This window comes from Sprattus sprattus, assembly GCF_963457725.1.
Source record: "Sprattus sprattus genome assembly, chromosome: 15".
NCBI classification, from domain to species: Eukaryota; Metazoa; Chordata; class Actinopteri; order Clupeiformes; family Clupeidae; genus Sprattus; species Sprattus sprattus.
In genome coordinates, this window is record NC_137913.1 from 5,366,954 (window position 1) to 5,392,723 (window position 25,770).

General features: G+C 40.5%; 2 protein-coding genes across 2 annotated transcripts; both read left to right on the forward strand.

Annotated features, from left to right (window-relative positions):
* Positions 1-184: 184 nt before the first annotated feature.
* On the forward strand, positions 185-24,112 carry LOC308375762 (uncharacterized protein; the record flags this gene model as incomplete). The annotated part of the gene is made up of 14 exons (XM_080851940.1): positions 185-381; positions 1,097-1,192; positions 1,442-1,621; positions 1,789-1,859; positions 2,267-2,324; positions 4,766-5,117; positions 6,049-6,116; positions 15,720-15,759; positions 19,075-20,072; positions 20,377-20,535; positions 21,384-21,476; positions 21,796-22,008; positions 23,506-23,683; positions 24,054-24,112. The coding sequence occupies exons 2-14, from the start codon at positions 1,097-1,099 to the stop codon at positions 24,110-24,112; spliced, it is 2,565 nt and encodes an 854-aa protein (XP_080708066.1). The 5' UTR covers positions 185-381.
* On the forward strand, positions 6,592-9,252 carry LOC308376161 (uncharacterized protein). The gene is made up of 4 exons (XM_080852437.1): positions 6,592-7,034; positions 7,165-7,312; positions 7,453-7,611; positions 8,978-9,252. Exons 1-4 carry the CDS (start codon positions 6,731-6,733, stop codon positions 9,141-9,143), a joined length of 777 nt encoding a protein of 258 aa, XP_080708563.1. The 5' UTR covers positions 6,592-6,730; the 3' UTR covers positions 9,144-9,252.
* Positions 24,113-25,770: the final 1,658 nt, after the last annotated feature.

The following is a 25,770-nucleotide window of genomic DNA, read 5'->3' on the forward strand; positions in this document are numbered from 1 at the left end:
AAAGCTATAATCGCTGAAGAAGATTAACTGCACTCCTAAAGGAAGACCGACAAAAGAAATCTTTATAGCCTACCTCCAGCAAATCTTTAGAATACTAACCGACTCAATTGTCTTTTCCTTCAGTCTGCAGCTTACAAACTGCTTGGATATCGTACACTTGGTCAAACCAGATAACTATTGTTGATAGTAGCTAACATTAAGGTCATCAGGAAAGATGCGTTGAGTCGTGTTTACAAATATTTGTCTGAACAGAGAAAGTGACGAGACGCAGTGTTCAATATAATTGCGAAATTAGTCAAAGTTAATTTTGCAGACAAACTTTTACCGCGCAAAACACCCGCTGGCCGAAGCACGTTGCAGTTGAACTCTGAGAGAGAGACGGTATGTTAGCTTTACCTGGTTGTTCGGATTTTCTGATGAAACTTCTTCTTAGTTTGATGGTACTGTGATAAAGATCCGCCCTTTTAAGACTGCATGTGTTTTCTCATTGAATTGAAGAGGTTCTATTTTTAATTTTAATGCCATTTCAATTGTAGCCTAATGCCTTATTTCACAGTTACATTGTCTTATAGTAATGAGTATTGATAGAAGGGTCTTTTGTTGACCGCTAATTATTGTGCATTTCATTTTCTGTTTGCAGATTTACTTTGTAAAATAAACAGAAATGACACACACAGAAATGTTGCTTCTGATATCGATGTTAATTTGGATATGAGAATCTAAGACTTATCTGACCGTGTGTCTAGTCACAGACGAGCAGATCAGACTTTGTGGAGCTACCTTCTCCCTGCGTGCGCAAATGCAATAACGATTTTTGATCCATTGCCATTGCTGATTGAATCTCATCTTCAAGCGTATTGATAAATGCCCTCAAGTTTTACTTTAATCTTTGTAATCAGTCAGCTGAACGTTGGTCTTTGCTTGATTTTCATCATAATCTGTAGAGCACTTGAAGTGTATTTGTGTTTTTATGTGTGTGTGTGTGTGTGTGTGTGTGTGTGTGTGTGTGTGTGTGTGTGTTTGCGTGTGTGTGTTTGTTGGTGTGTGTTTTTATGGGTGTGTGTGTGTGTTAATCTCTGTTTTTATGTGTGTGTAGATGGATGAAATTACTCAGCAGATTGACATGACGAGTCACAAGCAAGCCTGCATCGACCTGGAGAAGGCCACTCAGTTCATCACACGAGCATTACAGGTAAGATGCAGGTACACACACACACACACACACACACGGTCAGAGCTGTGTGTGTGTGTGTGTGTGTGTGTGTGTGTGTGTATTTATTAGCATTTAGTAGGTAATATATATATATATATATATACACACACGCACACGTAGAAAATGTAAGACCTTGTATCTTGATGTCTGTGTGTGAGTCTGTGTTTGATGTCTATGTGTGTGTTTGTCTATGTTAACATGTGTTGTGTGTGTGTGTGTGTTTGTCAGCATGAAGTAGAAAGGAACCAGGAGCTCTGCGTGTTGATTCGCCGTCTAGAAGAGAGTCAGGCGGAGATTGGACGGAGTCTGACGGAGCAGGAGGAGTCACAGCGACAGCTGAAGCTGAAGAACGATGAACTACAGAAAAACCTGGAGGAAAAAGACAACTCGCTGTCACAAGCCAACCAGGTGTGTGTGTGTGTGTGTGTGTAACTTAGGAAAAAGGCAACTCACTGACACAAGCCAACAAGGTGTGTGTGTGTGTGTGTGTGTGTGTGTGTGTGTGTGTGTGTGTGTGTGTGTGTGTGTTTGTGTGTGTATAAGAATGTGTAGTTAACGTGTGTGTTTTTATACAGACTATGGCTTTCCTGAAGAATGAACTAAGGGACCTGCATCAACAGCTGCAAAGACAGAAGAGCAATCATAGGTACACACACACACACACACACACACACGCACGCACACAGACACACAGCAGAGTGGCCGTAGGTACACACACACACACACACAGAGGCGCATGCACACAACACACACACATCCAGCAGAGTGGTCATAGTTATACAAGCACACACATACACAACCATATGTATATGTTATAATGCCTTTTCCTTTGTATTCTTCTGCTTTATTCCCTAATAATAATAATATTTATATCAGGGATTATATTTTGGTAATATTTATATTGTGGATTATATTTGGGTAATATTTATATCGGGGCTTATATTTTGCTTCATGGAGCACTCTAGTTTGATTGTTCTTGACGATGAACTTTGACTATCATCCTGGCACCTTTGACTTTTGAACTCTGACCCCTGCGATCTCTGATCCATATAGGACAATTCAAGATGTGAATGAGTCGCTGCAGGATGGGGAAGGCCAGTTCACGGTTGAGGTACACACACACACACACATACACACACACACATACACACACACACACATACACACACATAATTAAATAAATAGGGCCGCAGAAAGGGATATATGAACAAATTCCCTCTTATTTGTATTCATATTCACAGCCTATTCTTATTATATTGATAGTAACAGGGACGTGCACTCAGTGGCTAAGGTTGCCCAGGCAATTGCCCGTTTGCCCTCCTCGAGTCAAAAAGCCCCTCCGACGGCAAAAATAAATAAAATGTAAATAGTCATTAAATAGTGCATTTAAACAGCTGCAGAATTTCATGTAGACCTAGATAAAAATAATCACCACCCGAAACATTTCATAAAGTAGCCTTATATTCACTTCCAATCGATTAGCCTATAGGCAACGTCAGTAGGGGGAGGGCAAAGTAACTGGTTTACTCTGAGGTACTGCACGCGACCAGGATTTGAGCTTGCATTTCTTTGCCTTAAGAGACGTCACGGTTGTTTTCTTCTGTGTCGATGAGCAACTGCTTTGATGTTGTCAGAAAAGGTGAGTTTTAAGTTGTAGAAATTTTTGGTAGGAAAACTAAGCTACATGTCTGCTGATGGTTAGTTTCGAACACTTTGTTTTAACAAGAAGAATAAATGATTGAAGTAATGCATCACATGAATTATTTCATTCAAAATGGTTAAATGCCTAAATCCGATCATTTAGAGCCATATGCTGAGTAATTGTAATCTTAAAAAAAACTATAGGCTATTTTAGAGATCCTTTCAAAGATCTTGCCTGAGCAAAACAGAAATAACCTACCACTGCTTCTAGTGGGCCTTATAGTAGTAATGATAGTGGTAATCATTTACCCATATTATCTGATTTGGAGGGGGTGATTTTCAGTGTTTCAGTGTTCAGCCTTATTTGCATTTCAATAGCTCACAGCCTTGCCTTTAACAGGGGAGGGCAGGGGGGGGGGGTGTGTGTGTTCGAATCCAGGTCAATTCAATTTACATCTCAAAACCTCGGCCTGGGCAAGGGGAAGGGGGGGGGGGGGGGGCTTTCACACCGATGTGGGCTTCTGCGGCAATACAAAGGGTCGGTGACTGTCGTAAATCCCACATTTCATGCAGTGTGATGTGCCAAGTACATCAACTGCAGACTAAAGGCGGCTGCTTGCTTCTGCGTTGGGGTTAATTGTTGCGCAAAATGTACTCATAGCAGTTCATGCTCCCAAAGGTTGCGTGTGTTGTCATGAGCCTGCCATTTGCTTGGCAGATAGAAAGCTGTTTCCCTAACAGAAAGTCTGAAGCTTGAAGTTCTTTTCAAACCTTTGCTTGGGTAGCACTGTTAAACTGAGCAGACATGCAGACTACATTTTAGTAATCTCATCACGTAACATTCGTTTTCTAAAAACAATCACATAGTATTGCATGTTTTACTGTGGTAGAAAATAAGATAGCTTAATGCTAACGTATATGGGAGATCCTATAGACACCGCGCTAGGTATTAGCATCAATTAATTCACTTTAATGTTTTTGTATGAGCCTGACATTTGCTCTGCAGATAGATAACAGGTTCCCTAACAGAAAGTCTGAAGCTTGAAGTTCTTTTTTTTAAACCTTTACTTGGGAAGCACTGTAAAACTGTAAAAAGGACATGCAGAATATTTTAGTAACCTCATCTCGTAACATTCGTTGATAGAATGCAGGCTGCGAGGCTCGCGTAAGAGCTTACTTAAAAAATTACGCAAGTCTAGAAAAAGGGGCCGACGCACGCAAGGGGTGCGCGCGGCCTCTTGCCCTTGCTCTTGCGCTTACGTCTCTGAGCATAAATCAGCCTTAAGAACCAGAGCCAGATGAGAACAGAACAGACTTGGAAAATAGGGAAAGGAGAGACAACACAGAAAGTCAGGACTGGATGCCAACAAGGTAGGAGTGGGGCACAATCCATGAATACGGATTAAGATTTTATGCTGAGATTGAGTAATCCAACAGATCCACCTTATGTACAGAGCAATGATCTTAAATTCAATCAGGCCTTTCTCAAATTTTCACATACAGCCTTGCCGTCCTAATGTGAAGTTCCCAAAAAATGCTGAAGGTCGTCTTTTCAAAGCCACTGGTATGATGATGACCCCTGGTTGGAATGTTCGCCACATAGTGATGCCATTCTCAAAGGAATTGCTGTATTTGAGTGCTTTATTTATTACTATTAATAATCCATACCGTGTGTTTTTATTTTCTTGACCGGGGGGGGATGGGCTGCCCTCTTTTCAGGTCAGGGCAACTGCCGTTCAAAATTCCTGTGCACGTCCCTGGATAGTACATTGATTTCTGTTTTTTTTTTTGTTGCTCCAACCATTCATTGGTTGATGGATATGAGTACAATCAGCCTGGTAAGAAGTGCTGGGGTAAGAAGAGTTACACTCACACACACACACATTCTAACGTCTGATATGTGTTTTTCAGCAAATGAAGATTTACAGCTCTCCTCTCCAGTCAGACCAGCCGACAACAGCTCAGGAGTCTCTGGTCTGGTCAGAACCACTGGCCTCGTCTGATGCTCAGAGTCCGATGGTCTTATCTGAGGTCCAGAGTCTGCTGGTCTCGTATGATGCCCAAAGTCCAATGGTCACATCTGATGCCCAGAGTCCGATGGTCTTATGTTCCCATCGTAGTCCGCCTGTCTCATCCAGTGCTGAAGGTCTGCTGGACTCGTCTCACACGCTGGTCTCAGCTGATGCTCAGAGGCTGCTGGAGGCTCCAGTTTCTGCGATTAAAGAAGAAGATGCCGATGATGGATATGAGTACAATCAGCCTGGTAAGAAGTGCTGGGGTAAAAAGAGTTACACACTCACACACACACACACACACACACACACACACACACACACATCGACAGACATACACTCAAACTATATGTATATACTTTGTGTGTGTGTGTGGAGGCAAACAGTCAGTGATCGGTTCTGTGGGTGAGGGTTAGTAAATGGGTAACGCTGTATAGGTAGGGTAGAACTGTATAGGGTCTGTTCTTATTTTATCACCACACACAATCTTGAGTGTCGGCCAGAACACTACTTCAAGGCCAGGATGTTCAGGGCAGGGGAGGTGCAAGTTGGAGATGAGGTAATGATGAGGAGAGATCTGATACACTGCAAAAAATGCCCCTCTAGATTTAAGACAAATAATTACATATTTAAGCAGGATTTTGCTTAAAACAAGCAAATTTGGCTGCCAGTGCGTTAAGCAAATTTGGCTTGTTAAGATTTCTTAAAATAAGTAATATTTGCTTGAAATAGGTCAAAATAACCTTACCAAGAAAGCACTAGGTAAGTACAATTTAGCTAGAAACAAGACCAACTAGATTTTTCATCTCAATATAAGAGTAATAACACTAGGTTAGAAAAGCATTTTTTGCAGTGTACAACCACTTTGTATTGAAGTTTACAGGAATTCTCATGCGGAGATATTCAGTATGTTGCAAGCAACCAGTGTGTTGTAACAGTGTGTGGAGAATATGTGTGATACACATATTATGTTTAGTTACAGTGTGGTTCTGAAACAACATAGAAAGAGGAAAACAATAAGTACAAAGCTACTACATACACACTGTTATAACACACTAGCTATAGCCCTCGCGCACATCAATGCTGACTGGTTAACTAAACAGTTCTGTTCTGTAAGCAGCTTCAGATTAAAGTATGAATAAATAAATGCAAATGTAAGTGTCTACTTCTCTGTTTTTGCAGACAGAGCTGACCCCGGGACCGAACAGACCCCCTCCCCAGCTGAAGACATAAAAACTGAAATGATGCAGGTACAGTACAGTATTTTTTTGCAATACAAAATGCAAACAAAGCTAAAGCTAATAGCACTAAACCCATATCTGATCTTTTAGGCCACAAGGTGAACCACAAAAAGTCTTTTACAAAATGATTCTCGCTCCAGAGTCTGGCATCTACACAAAATTTAGTTCATTTAAAAGAACGAGTCATGCTAAGCTACCAAAAAACAGTTAGTCGCTGAATTTCCGGCCGATTGTCGATGCGTCTATGTTTTATGCGGAACTAGTGTCTTCAGAGCGCAATAAGGTTTTGGTCACAAGTGACGGCACGGTTCGACGCGTGATCATGCTACACCAATAAGGTAGCTGCTTTTTGTCAACAGAGTGGCAAGATGGCGGCCACCATGCCTTCATTGAGCAGTACGGACGACGAAGAAAATACACCAGAGAGTCTTAATAAATCGAAAAGCAAACATTGTTATATGCATATTGCTTCAGTCAAGCACGAGGAGGTAAATTATTTCACCGCTACACGATGGAATACATACAGGACAAGCCTACAAAGGTGGCTCAGGCTGGACGGTGAGTCTCTGGATGTGGCTGAGAACTTCAAACACTGCGTTGATGTGGAGTTTGACAATATTCCCATGGATGCTGGCTTCCATCATACGTGCTACCGTAGATTTACAGACAAAAACGCCATTGCCAAGACGGAAAGACGTCTCGCACGTGAGAGACATGCCGCTACAAAGTACCACAAGGACATTCCATCGACTTCTAGCGGCGCGTGGCCATCAAAGAAACTGCGATCCTGGTCAGGGCTGCCAATCGAAGGCTATGCCCCAGTCACTCCTGCCCTGTGCATAATTTGCCAAAAAGAGGAGATGTTCATCAACCGAGCAGGCAAACGACAAAGGGATACTCTGTCAAAGGCTGAAACATTCACAGCAGGTACACACATAACATACATACACACACACACACACACACACACACTATGGTTGAGTGACTGAAAGGTACAATTATGTGTGAGAGAGATATGCCAACAAACTCATTGAGCTATCCTTTTTGTTTCGTTAAGGCCAATTGCAGAAAGCTGCGGAGTTGAAGGAAGACCAAAGTATTCTGAAACATATAAAAGACAAAGACTGTGTGGCTCTGGAGGTGCACTACCACAAAGGCTGTTACAATCAGTACACCAGGTTTTTGAGAAGGCCTGAGAAAGAACAGTGAGTTATTTATTATATTGCATTTCAAGGAGCTACTTACTTTACATTATATAAGTAAACATTCAATCTGCATTTTGTTGTACGTGCACACAATCACAACACTTATTAATTTCTTTACTTCTCATTCATATGTGTTATAGGAATGAGCCCATGTTTGATGTCAGCTATAAGAAATTCTGTGAGAGGATCATTCGCCAAAGGCTGCTTGTCAACCAAGAGGTGCTGAGAATGGGCCAGCTGAGGAAGGCCTTCATTGAACTGGTGAAAGCAAATGAAGGTCTTGATGCTTCACACTACAGGTAACTGCAATGCATTTTTCTCTCAAGTCTTATTATTTGTCATGTGCAAGGCCAGCTTTACACAAAATGTGTGTGACACGCCTGTTTGGAGAAACAGTTCTTAAGTCTTGCTGTTTGCACAGACATGTACAAGTTGGCAACAAGGAGAACAGCTGATGTGTAGTCAGTGGCGGTTCTACATAGAATTACACCCCAAGGCGAGACCCCCTCGGGGTCAAAGATAAACTTAAATTTCTCAATTGACCTATCGCTAAGCCCGGCCCCCCTTAGTTACTGTTGCTAACTCGGACAATAGTTCACAATGGCAGCTATCAGTGTCAAAATGATATCCCAAGAGGCTCTAGGCAACTTATGGGACAGAAGGACCTGATTTAGTCTAGAAGCCTTCAAAAGGGACTTCATTATGCAATGGAGGGATATGTACAAAATGTAAAACTAGATATGATGGATGACGAGCTATAATTGGAGGCGAGAATTTACAGATCACAATGCAAAAGGGAGAAGCCTCATCTCACGGTCATCACGATTGCAGATAACAACATCCCATACCAGGATTGTTCATGCACCGCAGGGAAAGATTAAATGAATTAACCTTCATTTAACTCCTCTGGAGAGGCACTGAGATGTAGACCTACGTTTATTAATTTATAACATAAACATCGGTCATTCTGTTAAACAATCTAAATGCTATGTTTAATAATGGATAAACAATCGATATGCTCAGTTTAATAATAGATTAACATGACAACGTGAACGTTTGCCAAAAACACACAGTCCGATAATTAGCACCGTTACGATAACTGTCTAGCTAGCTAGCGCATCTAGTGAATAGCTAACGTTAGCTAGTTTTAACCAGAGATAACTTGCCTAAGCCTAGCATAGCATCATTGGTGAAAGTAAGCCGGTACTTTCAATGACAATAGTGTGAATAATGAGTGTGCCTATGATCATGTAGGCTTAGTTGATTACTTTAGTGAGCAGGAGCGCTTGCTGCTGCAGGGGGCGCCAATTTGCCAATTCCCCACACAGTGATATGATAGATAATAGAAAAACCGCTTTGAGGCCCAGATGATTTTTATTGATTTATTATCGTGCCGCCCCCCACGTGTAATGAAAAAGTATTCAACGTGCCCAAAACCGCCCTGTGTGTAGTGTGTGTGTGTAGTGTGTGTGTGTGTGTGTGTGTGTGTGTGTGTGTGTGTGTGTGGTGTGGTTTGTGATGTTGTGTGCCTTTCTTGGGCATCTTTGGTGTTAAATGTGCTGTATGGCAGGTTCTAGCCTGTAATGTCTTGCACCACCTCAACCACTCTCTGCTTTTGATGGTACTCCTGTGACTCTTAATTGTCACTGTTTTGCTGTGTTGCAGACAGGAGGTGTTGAAGAAGAGGCTGACTCGTGATTTCCCCCAACTGGTGTTTCACAACCCCACCAAGCGTTACGTCTGCGAGCTGGTTTCTCTGGAGACTCTGTCAACCGATACTGATGGAGATAATTTCCAAACACTGGATCACCATTACTTATCATATGAATAGCTGTCATTTGCTAATGGGTGGGTCCTTAGGAGCAGAAAACTCACTGACAGACTGAGCTGGTTTCTCTGGAGACTCTGTCAACCGATACTGATGGAGTTCATTTCCAAACACTGTTAATGACTTAAAATATATTATAATCCTAATAATAATATATAAAAGTTCCTTGTATTATTATATATCCTTATACAGTGCCACTTTAAAGTATGTGAACCCCTTGACCACTTAGGAGTTTTCTGTTGTTTTACCATGATTTTTCATTTTTTTCATCACCAATTTTCCATAGAAGGAATGTCAGGTTTATGTTTATCATTTGCATGTACTTTTTTTAGAGGGAATTGTTTGAGTAGCCAAAAGACTACATGAAACATGGAATTAGTCCATTTCAAAAGTAAGTGAACCCCCAGCTAAGTTGGTAAAGTCAAGCAGGTAACAGATTCAGTGAAACTTATTTGGGTGCTTAATTAGTCAATTAAGCAAACCGATCATCTGAGACATCCTTAGGGAAAGGTTTGGGCAACACAGATTAAAAGAGAGAGGAAACCAACCAAACTACTGTAATGCCAAGGTGTACCCACACAGATCAACAATGCCGAAAGGAAACGAGATATCCGAGAACATCAGGAAGAAGGTTCTGACAGCCCATCAGTCTTGGAAAAGCTATAAGACCATCTCTAAAAGATTCCAGCTCCATCCATCCATCCAAGACAAATTATTTAGAAATGGAGGGCATTCAACATGACCGCATCTCTGCCTAGAAGTGGATGCCCATCAAGACTATCACCAAGAAGCACCAGAAGAAGAATAAATCAGGTAAAAGTCAACCCACACATCACCTCTAAAGAGTTTCAGACCTCTCTGGCAGCATCTGGGGTAAATGTACATGGGTCACCAATCAGACGAAAATTGAATAGACATGACATTCATGATCGGGTTGCTAGAAGGAAGCCTCTGCTCTCAAGAAAGAACATAACTGCCCGTTTCAACTTTGCCCAAGCGCACGTGGATAAACTAAAGGCCTTCTGGAAGTCCCTTCTTTAAACAGATGAGTCCGAGATAGAATTATTTTGTCACGATCAAAACCAACTATTTTCGTCTGATTGTAGACCCATGTACATTTAACCCAGATGCTGCCAGAGAGGTCCAAAACTCTTTAGAGGTGATGTGTGGGTTGACTTTTACCTGATTTATTCTTCTTCTGGTGCGTCTTGGTGATGGTCTTGATGGGCGTCCACTTCTAGGCAGAGATGCGGTCATGTTGAATGCCCTCCATTTCAAAATGATTTGTCTTGGATGGATGGATGGAGCTGGAATCTTTTGGAGATGGTCTTATAGCTTTCCCAAGACTGATGGGCTGACAGTACCTACTTGATGTTCTCGGATATCTCGTTTCCTCTCGGCATTGTTGATCTGTGTGGGTACACCTTGGCACTACAGTAGTTTGGTTGGTTTCCTCTCTCTTTTAATCTGTGTTGCCCAAACCTTTCCCTAAGTATGTCTCAGATGATCGGTTTGCTCAATTGACTAATTAATCACCCAAATAAGTTTCACTGAATCTGTTACCTGCTTGACTTTATCAATTCAGCTGGGGGTTCACTTACTTTTGAAATGGACTAATTCCATGTTTCATGTAGTTTTTCGGCTACTCAAACAATTTCCTCTAAACAAGTACATGCAAATGATAAACATAAACCTGACATTTCATCTATGGAAAATTGGTGATAAAAAAATGAATAATCATGGTAAAACAACAGAAAACGCCTAAGTGCTCAAGGGGTTCACATACTTTCAAGTGGCACTGTATTAATCATGTACCTATGTAAGCAGGAACATGGCTTTTCTGTGTTTCTGCGTGTGTAACTTCTAAAATTAGGTGCCGCTTAGTCTGCATATGTACAAGAGCATGTTAAGACCAGAAGTGATAAGGAGGGAATTATGCTTCTTCCGACCTCGAACTGCCATCCTTGCAAGACAGGGAGCCTCGGACGTCAGAGATCCACCATGTGGTTATCCCTGCTGAAAACTGAATTTTCTGTCTATATAAACCTTGTGTGATGTGTTTGATATTGCTTCAAACTATTTGAATATGCACATGAGCTCCACACTTATTGGAAATGTACTAATTTGCCTAGGCAGAAACACCATACCCCTGGCATGTACTACCAAGCCAGGCAGTTATCAGGTTAGAGGCAAGTCTAAAAGCAGCATTGCCATCACCCATTGGCAGTAGGATGATTGGATGAAGATTGGGCCGATGTATTTGTCATACATATGAATGGTGTTTCTGTCTAGACATATTAAATAAGTTTGGAGCTCACGTGCATATTCAAATTAATTTCAAAAGATATTAAAAAGTTACTTTTCATGTATACTGTTACTATGTAAAGTTTTATTGTGGTAGGAGTTAAGGAAAAAAATTAAGCCTATTTGTGTGTATTTTGGGCATATTCGATTAGTGTATAGCTCATTTGCATATTCAAATAATTTTTCAAAGAAACTTTTAATACAAAAGAATTTACTTTTCATGGGTACTTTCATTGTGTAACAATTCATTTTGATAGGAGTAAAGGAAAAGAATACATTTTTGGGGTGTATTGTTGCCTGGCATCTCGGATTTCTTAGGACTTTTAGTATGTTGTTCTGGACACCTCATAGAAATGCTGAAAAAAAAATATTTAAAAAAATAAATAGCAAGAGGGAGTATAAAGTGCAGAGTGTGTACAGTCCATGTGCAAGTGTGAAAAGTGTAGTTGCAGTTTATGTAATCATTGTGTGTTCAGGATACTGAATGCTTGAGGAAAGAAGCTCCTCAGTCTCTCTGTTCTGGTCTTGTAGCAGCAGAGACGTATTCCTGACCTCAGTGTTTTGAAAAGTCCATGGTCAGGATGTTAGGAGTCCTCTACAATACTTTGGGTCCTGGTACGTAGTGTTCTCTTGTAGGGATCCTGCAGAATAGGGAGAGGTGCTCTTATGGTGCGGTACTGCAGTCACTGGCTGTTCAGTGCCCATACCAAGTGATGATGCTGTCAGGACACTATCCGCTAGGGGTGAGGGGGGAAATCGATTATTCAATTTTTCTCGATTCTCTCTAAAACGATTCTGTCTCGATTCAGAAAAGTGCATAATCGATTTTGTAATTAAAAAAAAAAAAAAAAATGTTTTTTATTTTTACACATCCATTTTATGTTGAAATGCAAGCTGCATCGATTTTTGGATTGTTCATAGAAAGTCAAAATTGTGACTAGGAAAAGCTTTTTCTCTCATAAAAAATAGAGAAGGTAATTCATCTGTTGATTTTCTTTAATTATCACACAAAGTAGGAAGTGAAGCAAAGACTGAGTAGCAAACTCGAATGTTTTAATGTTTAAGTCAAAATTAATTGATAATCGTTTTATCGGTTTAGAATTGATAATCGGTTTTTTTTTAAACATCCATTTTATGTTGAAATGCAGTTATCAATTGACTATCGATTATCAATTCGAAACCGATAAAACGATTATCGATGCATTTTGACTATTGAATCATTTGAGTTTGCAACTCAGAGTCTAAAATCACTTCCTACTTCGTGTTTGTCGATAACCGATTTTAAATCGTTGACCTCTGAATCGATTTCGAATCGAATCGTGAGGTGCCAAGAGATTCCCACCCCTACTATCCACAGCTGATGGGTGCTGATACTTTGAACTTCCTCAGCTGACGTAGGAAGTACAATCTTTGCCTTGATTTCTTCAGTGTTTGCTGGGTGTTCACAGACCGTGTTAGATCGTCAGTAAGGTGTATTCCTAGGTATTTCAAACTTGATCTAAATGACTTACCATAAACATAACATTGTCCTATATTTGCCTCATTGTTCTTCTTGGACGTGGCTATGTATACAGCACTGTTGAATCTAACCATGGGAGCCGCCATCTTGCCATTCTGTTGACAAAAAGCAGCTTGCTCATTGGTGTAGAACGATCACGTGTCTAACCACTTGCGACCAAAATCCTATTACGCTCTGAAGAAACTAGTTCTGCATAAAACATAGACGGATCGACAATCCACTGGAATTTCAGCAGCAAACTTTTTTTTTGGTAGCTTAGCACGACTTGCCTTTTTTATGAGCTAAAGATTGTGTAGATGCCAGACTGTGGAGCAGGATGAAATGATAACAGGGTTCACCTTACAGCCTATTGCTGATCTTAGGAACTTGAATTTAGAGCTTAAAGTAACACTATGTAACATTTCTACCTTAAAATAACAGCATGAAAAAAAATTGTGCCGCTACAATTGCTTTAAATATGGAAAATGGCCTCTCCACCATTGCCATCGGGGTTCTGTAGGGAATTAACTGCAGTCTGTAGGATTTCTGGAGCCGTCTGGTCCTTTGTGTCTGTGCATGCGCGACTGCTGGATTAGTAATTTGTTTATTTGCTGTCTTGCTTTGTTTTGTCTTGCACTTGCTTGATGTTTGACTGTGTTAGCAAAGTTGTTGACTCGCTAGTTTGTCATAAACGAGGAAAGCAAGTTTCAACAGCGTTCGCCGCTAGGGGGAGCTCCAAGCCAAAAACTCCTTAGTACTGCTTTTAACAATGAGTTTAGGAACCGTCAGTATTTCTAATGCATTTGGAGCTTTGAGAGCTGAGTTGTTGAAAAATTGGTAATTTACTGCATACAGTACCAGTCAAAAGTTTGGACACACCTTCTCATTTTTTGAGGAGTTTTTTCTTTACTTTTATCATTTTCTACATGGTAGATAACACTTTTTTTTATTTTAGTACATCATTCCATATGTGTTTTTTTGTAGTTTAAATGTCTTCAGTATTAATCTACTACAATGTAGAAAATAATACAATTATAGAAAAAACTTCTCAAAAAAATTAAAAGTGTGTCCAAACTTTTGACTGGTACTGTACAGATTGACACGCACTCACGGGCAGTTTATAAGGAACACTAATCAAACTAATGCGGTCTGATACACCACACTGTACTGTAAATGTTAACAAGTGAACCAAACTCAGTTTACATCAACCTGTTACGAACACTACTTTTAAATAAGTAAGTAGTAATTTCGGGTTGGGAAACATGCTTAACTTGATGTATCCTACTTAAGTCAAATTAGAAAAAGTAATTTATTGTACCCAGTGTCCTTTGGGCGTTCTCTCAAGCATGCGCAGATCTGCCTAATCTACTTCGCGCATGAATCCCGAATGTGCTCGTACATGTCGTTTTCATGGATGGTCAACCAGCACACTCTCAGAGCACACATTTTTTAATTTTCGTTGGCGTGGTTGGATTACTCGTGTTTAGCACACTGATATGGTAAGTACATATTTTACTCTGTTCTGTTCTGTTGTTGTAGTGTAACTTAGCATATGATTTTATTCGACACACAGTACTATCACCTCTAGCAAGCATGTAACTAACTAACCTCTAGTAGCCTAACTTTTTTAAACACTTTTGGAAACAAAGTTAAATTACATTATATGGTAGACTACTCCGTTTTGGCGAATTTGGCGTTTTTAATTCATAGTCATTATGTTGAGAGACAGGGCTTGTAACCTTTTGGGGCGACGGGGAGAGGTTTGTGGCATCCTAGCTAGCTAGACATTTACAAGCTAGCTTGCACCATGTTTTTACAAAGTCATACTGAGGGGCAGGTGAAATGCACACTGTGGTGGGTAGGTGTACAAACAGAAGTGAGGCGCTAACGTTAGAAACGCGATGCTTCAGAGACGTTTGACATGTTTTTTCAATGAGCGCTCGGAAAAATGCGGAACGAAGTGAAGCGGGGATGTGCAACCGGGCGATATCATTTATGCCAGGTTCACACTACACGATTTTTCAGTCTTGGACTGGTCTTGGGAGCCACTAACAATCGTTTAAGTGTTAACACATAGCGACTCCGATCGGGAGTCTATTTCAACTGATCGCCGACCTGCCGTGTTCACCCAGAGAACTGGGGAAACTTTTTTTTCGCGCAGTATCGAGAACAGCTAGCCTGGAAAAGTCCAGAGCGATTCTTCCCAAAATCCTAAGATTATGTTACTGCTCCCAAGACCAGTCTGAGACTGAACATCGTGTAGTTTGAACTTGGCATGTCTATATTCGATCTATCTATAAAGAAACGTGTGTCTGACTGGCTTGCATATATCTCTAACCGTTCGTAACACCGACCTAAGATTTCGGACGTTGCTTGCAAACGGCTCAACGGTGTGCATCGTCCAACTTTTTTAGACCAAAATGCTAAAGTTAAACGAACCCCACATTACTATACCGGCCACTGGTGATAATTTATGGTAATAATTTTGGCGCTATTTTACACGTTTGCATGTGTCTATAGATACACAACGAGCGTGATGTCACTACGGGCACTACAATAGTTTATATACTGTACATTTACGACCAGATACTGACATTGGATCGGATAGCTCCCATCCCTAGATATAGCCTAGTTAATCACTGAACTAAAAACTCAATATAGGAATACAGTTAACAAGTGCAGGGCTTACCCTCAATGTTTTAACAACCTGGTGTGTTGAAGGTGATTTCATGTGTACATTTTTAATTGTGTGTTCTTTTTCACTGTCCTCCATTCAGGCTGAAGCAGATGGTCAACTGTCCACCCCAGTCTCAGCAGGTATTCACCTAATGCCTCTTAAACTGAACAATGAATCATTCAATATTTGTATTTGTTTCATGGGTTGGAGTAACTGACACGTACATTAATGTCACTACAGATGGATCATGATGAAACCAAATACATTGATAAATCAATCGAGTTCATTAATTTCAATTTCTGACTGTTAAAGAATAATTGAATGCACATTTTTTTAGTTAATTATACTTCTTTATTTGTGACTTGTCACAAAGTTGTACTTTTTTAAACAAATGCTAAATGCTAAAATGATCTTGTATTTTCTGGTAAACCAAAGCCGTATCATTTAATGCAGTGGACTTGTAAGTACTGCACATTTTTGGCTGAAAAGAGAGGCTACTTGCTTAAGCATTACCGCTTAAAACATGGATACCACACTCGAACATCCCCACTCCCATGCCTTCATAACAAATGCATATGCACATTTCAGTATTTTAATGCACTTAAAGTACACCTATCAACATGGCACACACAAAAGGATGCAGGCAAAAAGGGAGAAACTACATTTCACTGTCAGTTGTGCAACTTTGTGGAGCCTTTCACAAGAGCCGACTTCTTTACTCATTTACAAAGACATCTTAAGCTGATGCAAATGGTTACTTGCCCATATCAAGACTGCAACTTTCAGAGTAGTGTTTATTCTACCTTCACTGCACACAAAAGCAAAGAGGACCAGATGCAGAACAATATGGCATTCAAACCTGAAATTGTTTCCAAAAATGTAGTTGAAAAACTTACAACTCATGTGAGTTTTCAGCTGGAGGAGAGTGACCCTGAAGTTGATGATATTGACTGTGAACTTGCTGAGCTAAATGAAGATACAGAGGACTTAGAGAATCAGTTGGAACGCAATGTAGCTGCTCTTTTCCTGAAAATGTCTTCAATTCTTAACATCTCTGAAACTGCCCTGCAAGAGGTCATAGATCAGATCAACCAAATGTATTTGTTATCACAGACATTGCTACATCCTTCAATTCAAATAATTCAACATACGAATTGTGCAAATGTTGATGATGCTTTAGTGAATGAGATACTCGAGTGGTCGTTGAGAATAATGTATTCCTCAAATACACTTTTGAAGGGGGATCATTGTCAACTGCTAACTTGCGAAAGTCATACATTTCAAGGGAATTCTCTTTGGTTACACCAGTTGAGTTTGTCCTAGGAAATGCGAAGCAGACTGTTGTGTTTGTCCCCATTCTTAAAATGCTGCAAACATTACTGAGCAATAGAGAAATTCTGGAAAAAACCATGTCACATGAGGCAACTTTGTCAGAGGAATACAAATCTTACAGAGATGGTGCCCGCTTCAAAGACAATGCTTTCTTGGATGAGGACGAGTTCAGGATCGCTCTTTACCTGTATATTTTGAGGTGGCTAATCCCTTGGGAACCTCCAGAAAAAAACACAAACAAACTGCTATCTACTGGGTACTTGGCAATTTACCCCCTAAATATCGCTCGTCTCTTCATTCCATTCAGCTTGCTCTGCTTTGCAAGGTCAGCAACATCAAAGAACATGGTTATGGTAAAATCCTCCACCCTCTCATTCAGGACCTTGTTTTTCTTGAACAACAAGATATGTTGAACAGTTGGGAGTCACTGTTAAGGGCACAGTGTTAATTGTGGCAGCAGACAATCTGGCTGCCCATTCTTTGGGAGGATTTTTTGAAAGCTTCACAGTAAGCCAAGTTTGTCGGTTCTGTATGGCCAAGCGGGAGGAAATACAGCGCAAGGAAGTACGGACAGGCTTATTTCAACAAAGAACAAAAGAAAACCACGACATGTGCAAGAGTTGGCACAGGATTCAACCAAGGCTCAACAATATGGTGTGAAAGGAAGCTGTCCACTTACTGAAAGCTTGCAACATTTTCATGTTGTTGATGGTTACCCGCCAGACATATTGCATTATCTCCTGGAGGGTATCGTTTAGGGGTGGGGGAAAAAAATCGATTATTCGATTTTTCTCGATTCTCTCTAAAACGATTCTCTCTCGATTCAGAAAAGTTCATAATCGATTTTGTAATTAAAAAAAAAGCTTTTTCTTGTCACAATTTTGACTTTCTATGAGCAATGCAATAATCGATGCAGCTTGCATTTCAACATAAAATGGATGTGTAAAAAAAAAAAAAAAAAAAAAAATGTATTACAAAATCGTTTAAATCGAATCGTTGACCTCTGAATCGGAATCGAATTGTGAGGTGCCAAGAGATTCCCACCCCTAGTATTGTTCCAATAGACTTGGCCCTGTGCTTAAAGGCACTGATATCGAAGAGAATCATGTCTCTTGAGGCCCTGAATGATGCTATTAAACAGTTTCCATACACATTTTCAGACAGAACAAATCAACCCCAGCTCATTGCAAAGACCTTCTCCTCAAAGTCAACGATTTGAGGAAATGGTCATGAAAATTGGACTCTTCTCCGACTTCTGCCATTATTGATTGGTCAACACATTCCAAATGGCGATGAAACCTGGGAAGTTTTGATTACCTTAAAAGATGTGGTGAAATTGTCAAATGTCCACAAGCTTTACGAAGGAGTCCTTGTACTTACTTGATAGCAAAATCTCTGAACATAGACACTTGTTTCAGAAGGTTTTCCCTGGTGAAAGGCTACGACCAAAGCACCACTACATTGAGCACTACCGTCGGCTAATTCGGACCTATAGTCCTCTATCTGATGTGTGGACAATGCGTTTTGAGGGGAAAGTTTTTTAAGAAAGTTGTGCATCACTCTCACAACTTAAAAAACATACCCCTTACTTTAGCAAACAGACATCAGAAAATGATGCTGTTCCATTTAGCTGCCACATATTTTTTTAAGGCATCTATTGAAATGAACAAAGTGAAGTCTGTGATGGTTTCCTCATTTCCGGAAAATGTGCAGAACTGGCTCAATCAAAGGAACAACCAGCTGAACACAGTACTTGTAGCTTCCTCTGTCTGCATTGATGGCATCAAGTACAGTGCTGATATGGTAATTTCTGTTGGATCTTGCGCAGGGCTCCCAGAGTTCAGACAAATCACAAAGATTGTCGTTATCAACACCAACGTAGCATTTGTCTGTAGACTGATGTCCTCATGGTATGATGAGCATCTTAGAGCATATGACCTCTGTAGCAGCCATTTGCCCACCTTCTCAGTCACCCAGTTGTCTGAATTGAATGATGTGTTTCCTCTGTCACTTTACAGAGTCCATGGCAAACAGCTTGTTACACTCAAACGGTACATATTATGCTGAGTGGATTTAACACCGAAATATTGCATGTCTTTGATAAAGTTCTCATATTTTCACAGGTGGTGACCTCGAAATGGACCAAAGATTGATGCTCCGAATTGTCCTAGATGATGACGATACAAGGAAGCTTACCTTAAATGAGAGACCAGATTCCGTTGAAGAGCTTAAAACACAGCTGATGGATAAGCTGTCATTGCAGTACGACTTCAAACTCCAATATGAAGATCCAGACTTCAATAATGCGCTCTGCAATTTGACCAGAATAACGGAATTGCCTGAAAGAGCTACGCTGAAAGTAATTCCTTTGGTGATTCTTGAGTTGTCCGCCCTGTCTTCACCCACCGAAGAATCAGACTGCCGCACAGTAGACACCAAGATCTTGTCCACTGCTGGATCATCACCTTCGCTAAGAAAACAGTGGCCAGAGTTCTTCGACATACCCAAGTTCTCAGTGGATGTAGGGTACAGGCTGAGACGGGCAGACTTTTCATTCTTGAAAGACGGTCTCCCAATGACTCCATCCCGAGATATGAAACACGACATACTTGAGAAGCTCGCCGAAGCTATGTACAGTTTCAAGGCTTACCCTGACGATGGCGACTTCAGCAGTGTTGCAAAATCACTGATTAGCACGCACCCCAGCCTCACTGAACCTGGTCCCGGGCCAGGATGGTACGGCTGGAAGAACAGCCTTAAATTCAAGATGGCTAACTACCGTACCAAGCTACGAAAAGTAGGTTGTGATGATGTAATGATCAATGGGGGTAAACGAGGTAAACGCAACCCAGAAGGAGAAGCATCCAGCAAGAATGTCAAGCGGCCCAAAAGAGGTGAAGCCAATTTTTTGCCTAATTTACCTCACGGACATGATGAAAGAAGCCTTGAAAATGCCAGGAAGATTGTCATAGAGGAAATGAAGAAAAATAAAACCGATGCCACTCTAGTCTCACAAATGATGGACCAAACATTCCCACTGCGCAGAAGGGAGATAGTGACACAGGAGCCTGCTGTGCAGAGCATGCTTGAACGATGGCCCGCACTTTTCACTGAGAGACAGGTAAACTACTTGTTCATTTTGGCCTGCCTTCCCCCATAAAGTTTCCAGCAAATCAAATGTCAGTCAGAACATATAAAAACTGTGAGGCCAGAAATCTTACATTTGGTGGACAAATCCTCATGAAGAAAATAGCTCTTCAATAGCAGTATGTGTACTAATGTTATTTGTTTGATAATATAAGTTGGAATGTTTTATTCACCATAGTTTCATATGTTAAGCTCTTTAATTTGCTACAGTATTACTTGAATGATGGGTCAGCTTAATGTTGCTATCTCTCTCCCTCCTTCCCCTCTTCATTTTTCAGGTTTTTGCTGAGTTTCATCGCATTGCCAGTAAGAACCTTGAAGGACCCTTCTTTCAAGCCCTAGACCAACACACCCCACGCTTCATTGAACTTTTCAAGTCCAAAAAAGGAACTTCAGGTCAACAACTGACAGACTTGATGCAGCACATAAACTGGGTGGTAAGGATTCTGTTGTGTTTTTCCAAATGTTGAGTAACTACTGCAGTGCCCGTTGTGCGGGTCCGCCCCTCTTTCTCTGAATTACTACACTACCCATAGTACCTCACTACCCATAGTGCCTACGGCAAACGATAAAATACAAATATGTCGCGAACCATGAATTCAGAAATCTTCAAAATCAAGGATGCACAGGTTCATGACATGCGTAAGCTACATGCAAAATCTCATAACTAACGTAACTAACGTCAGGGAGATACGCTCTAGACAGACTGACTGACAGACAGACAGACACACAGAGATTTCTGGATTTATAGATAGATTTACACTCCAGCATCATGGGTGGCGGCAATGCACCTTAGGCCTGCATACCAGGCACACTACCTTCTGTACCTCTCTGCTGTGTTGCTGCTGTGCAGAGCAAGCAAGACAGATGTACTCTTTTGCTGACCGTACCAATGATATGTACCCATAAATACACTAACTTAAGTAATTTAAACAATTTAATAATGCTTTTTAAAATCCTTTCACACCACCTATACCAGTTGTGGACTACTCATCCCAACATGTTTTTTATTAAATGTTAACAGGTTTCATTAACAATATGGTAGTTTGCATGTTTTAAGTGAGTGCCTTTTTCCGCTCAATGAAATGCATGCACCGAAGGAATTCATTTGAAATTTAATTGAAATGTATTTAGATATTACCAACTATGCTAAATTAAATGTAAAGCCTTGCCTCCAATATAAGTCTGCACAATAAGAGGAAATACAGTACATCAACACATATTCCCTCCACCCCTCAAAATGCTACAAAGTTCTTAACATATATCTGTTCTCTGTATTTTTTAGTCTCCAGAAGTGACGGCACTTCGGTCTGTTGTCCTCAAAGGCCTTCCTATTCTACTGGGTGACGACTCAAGTGATGTCTACAAGACTTGCTTTGTAAGTAACACATTAAAGAAGAAACAAACACATTGATCTCAATTCATATCATATTTATTATATATTTCATAGCGTTGTCAAATATTTAAAATATATTTATTTTCAGTTGATCAGATTCAGGTGGATTCCGATCTCACTCATAAATGATCAGAATCCTTAGTAAATTAGTATATAGTACACATTTAATTGAAATTAAGGATATGAATTCTGTCTACATAATTCTGTCTACATAATTAAAATACAATGTAAATTAATTTAGGATGTGTTTCCCCCCCAAAAGAAGATCAGGTTCAAAAAGTTGTATGTTCTTCTTTTGCAGGACACAGCGAAAGAGGAAGCACTTGCCTCCGTGACAATTGGGGTGCTGACTGTTCAGCAGCAGGGTCTAAATGCAATGCACCTCCAGCCCATCTCCACTGCCATCGTACTTGAGGGAAGTACTGTCATGGACAATGTTAAAGACTTTCCCCAGGCAGTCTGCCTCATATTTGGGCTCATGTACGCCCTTCACTTGGATTACCCAAAATGCATGGCAAACACACTCAAATTCATTCAAGCAGTCATGCTTGGATTGGGAAACAAAAACCTTCCTCCAAAACTGTTATCGTTGAAAAACAAACTTCTGGGCTAGGCCCGTTTATACCGTACACATTTTCCATGCCAATTTTTGGTTGTCCTGAAATTATGTTAGTGTTTGGAAATGATGTTAGTCACAGGGTAGGAGTGGACATTGATGCGGTTCAGATAGTATTGGGATATGTTACTTACGTTGCGTGTGTATGTGTGGCAACAGTAGAGTGAGTGAGTGAGTGAGTGAGTGGCAACAAGTGAGTGAGTGAGTGAGTGAGTGAGTGAGTGGCAACAGTAGAGTGAGTGAGTGAAAGGCAAGAGTAGAGTGATTGAGTGAAAGGCAAGAGTAGAGTGAGTGAGTGAAAGGCAAGAGTAGAGTGAGTGAGTGGCAACAGTAGAGTGAGTGAGGTGAGTGTAAGGCAAGAGTAGAGTGAGGTGAGTAAAAGGCAACCGTAAAAACCAGTAGAGCAATTGAGAATGAACTGTAGACTGTTTTACTTATAATGAAAATTGTCTTAAGTCTGTCAAGAGCAAATGTGTTCTGTTAAATGCATTGTTGAGCATTAAAAAAAATTCCACTGAGTTAATCCATTGAGTGATCTCCATTCATTGTGGTTTTGGGGGTCATTACTGTTAGATAATGTGTTTTTAATTAAATTACTATGTGCTGTTGTAATTTCTATTGTAGAATTGTTTTATGTCAATAAAGGTAAGTTGACCTATGGATGACCTAAGCAACACTAAAGAGAATTAAGCTATGACTTGAGTACTGGAAGTTCACAATAAATATGTTACTGTAATCATTGAAGTTTGAGTACTGCAAACTCAAAATAAACAAGTTACTGTAATCCAATTATTTAAGTTAATTTGAGTACTGCAAACTCAAAATAAACAAGTTACTATAATCCAATTATTTCGGTTAAATTGAGTGCTGCAAACTCAAAATAAACAAGTTACTGAAATCTACTTCATCTAAGTTAACAAAAATTACTTTTTTTAAGGCAGCAAGTTTTTTTTTAAGTAAAGTCAACTTATTAGATTTTACAGTGCAGTCTGGCAAATACATCTCAGCTTCATGAAGGTTATAATAGTATTTGTGTAAACTAATTTAGAGGGCTGTTAGTTCAACTGTAAGTTCTTTTTGGAGACGGCAGTTTGTGTTGACATGTGCAATGACATTTTTTTATTATTAAGCCACCTCAGTGAGGCTAGGCTAAATAATAAGAAACATTTTTCTGTTCGATTCAGGGCAGTTTAACAGCACAGCAAACTACAATCTCCAAAATGATCATTCAGTTGAATCACCACCTCTCTTAAACTGTTGGAACATAAACTGAACGTTTAGAACAATCCTGAAGTGGATTTATTGCAGGACTGTTCTATTTGACCGCATTAGTTTTCGCTAGGTGTACCTAATTAACCGACAACTTGTATTTCTCCCTTCCTCAATGTGTTGTAGGAACATGAGGACAAATCCAGCATATCTCTTGTCGACAGCTCCAAAACAGACCTGTCCTCTACAGACCCCGTGTCTCTGGCCCAGTTAAGGAGTGTGTCAGTGGTGTTGGTGGACTACTCCAGGACACAAGGACAGCAAAGAATGGACGAAGAGAACCATACAGAACAGCCAGAGACCCGTAAGAGATCAATCACACACACCTGCACACACACACACACACACACACACACACACACACACACACACACACACACACACACACACACACACACACACACACACCTATATAAACACACTCAGCCAGAGATCCACAAGAGAATCAGAACTCCAGCGTATTTGTTTACATCAGCTCTCCGCAGATAACTTGTTGATGTGTTTGTGTGTTTCTTCTCATTTGATGTTTTTTTTTTTTTTGTTAAACAGGAAAAGGTTCATCTCCCTCATCCCCGGAGTTCCCAGCATCCCCCTCCATCTCGGGAACACGGACAGAGACATCCAAAAACTACTCCTGTTCCGTGTGTGACAAAACCTTCCACTTTTGGTCTCAGTTCAGGCTTCATCAATATACTCACACAGGAGGGAAGCCTTACTGCTGCTCCCTGTGTGACAAGAGTTTTTTTCAAAAGGGAGATCTCAGACGACACCAACGGGTTCACACAGGAGAGAGGCCGTACCAGTGCGCTCAGTGTGGCAAGAGCTTCACCCGTGAGGGAAGTCTCAAAGTACACCAGCGTATTCACACAGGAGAGAGGCCGTACTAGTGCACCCAGTGTGACAAGAGCTTCACTCATGAGCCATCTCTCAAAGCACATTACCTAGTTCACACAGGAGAGAAGCCGTTTCACTGTACCATGTGTGGCAAGAGCTTTACTACGAAGGTGTATTTGAAAAAACACAAACTTAAGCACTCTGGGGACAATCTGTAGACATCCTAGGTCTTCTCAGGCAGACTCAACCAGGAAGTCTGTAATTTAAGACCTGCCGCATTCCAGAATCCTTCATTCTAAACCTCTACGTTCCACAGCAGCTTTATCAATGTTCTGAAAACAACACGTTGTCATAATATTGCATTCAAAAGCCAGACCAGGTTCCAGAGCACTGCCAATCCATTCTCAGCCTTGGCAAAAGCTTGATTTGCCATTGGTTGGCGGATGCTGTATTGTGGAACAGATTTATTCATTTCATATATCAGTATGTTTGCAATACTCTATACACATTTAAACAAAGAGTGCACATAATCTAATTCATTTCAAGAGAATAAATAATTCCAGTGGTTTGTCAGACTACCATTATGGTTCTACTTATTGTTGAGATTCTTCACACACCGATTATTGAGTTTTCATTCACATGTTTCCAACCACACAGTCCTGACCAGCTTTTACCATCTTTTACCAGCTTGGTAATTAGTATGATTACAGTCAGAGAAAAGGAAGGGAACACAAGAAAATAATTTATTTTTTTTATCTTAAATGAGTACAACATAATATTAATGTAAATGTATGCAGAACACTGCTGAAGTCAGGGCCGACCTTGCTGAGGTAAAGGCCAGGCTTCAGTCGATAGAAGAAGCCGTGTCGGTGTCGGTGTCCAGTGCCTCGAACTACAGCTGTCCAGAGCCGCCGAGGAAACGAAGGGCGCATAATCCAAAAATCGCCGTAAGTCTATTTATTTTTTGGTGATTTCTTCTTACAGTTATACAAGGCCTCAGAATTTGCTCGCAAGCAATGTAAACTATTCAGGGAAATCATTGTGAAACGTGCCAGACTGCCCATGCCTGCTGCTTAACTCTGAAAATGTGTATTGTACTTTACAGGAAACTGTGCGGCGTTTACACAACAGAGAGGATAACGCCATGCCATACGACCCAATGCAAGGGTGAGATTTAAAGACAGATGCAGGATCTGTTCAGCTAAAGTAGGTGTATCATTCTCTATCATTCAACTAAACTATTGACATTTTGTTTTCACAGATTGAGGTCACCGCACAACACGGCAGTCACAACTGGTTTGGTGGCAGCCCTGTCCAAATGTCCAGACAGTAGCGGTGTGGACCCTGGAATTATTTTAAGTAAGTGACCTTATATATTACTTTTGTTTTCAGTTCGTTGTTATCTGAGGCAGCACAACGATGTTTTCGGTTATTTAACTTTTTTAATTAATTATTTTCCAGCGGCCTGTAAGACATATTACGAAACTGTCCGGAGAAATTATCGATACAGACAGCCAGACCTTGCAGCCCAGGCAGCAGCCACAAAGTCTGCAGCCC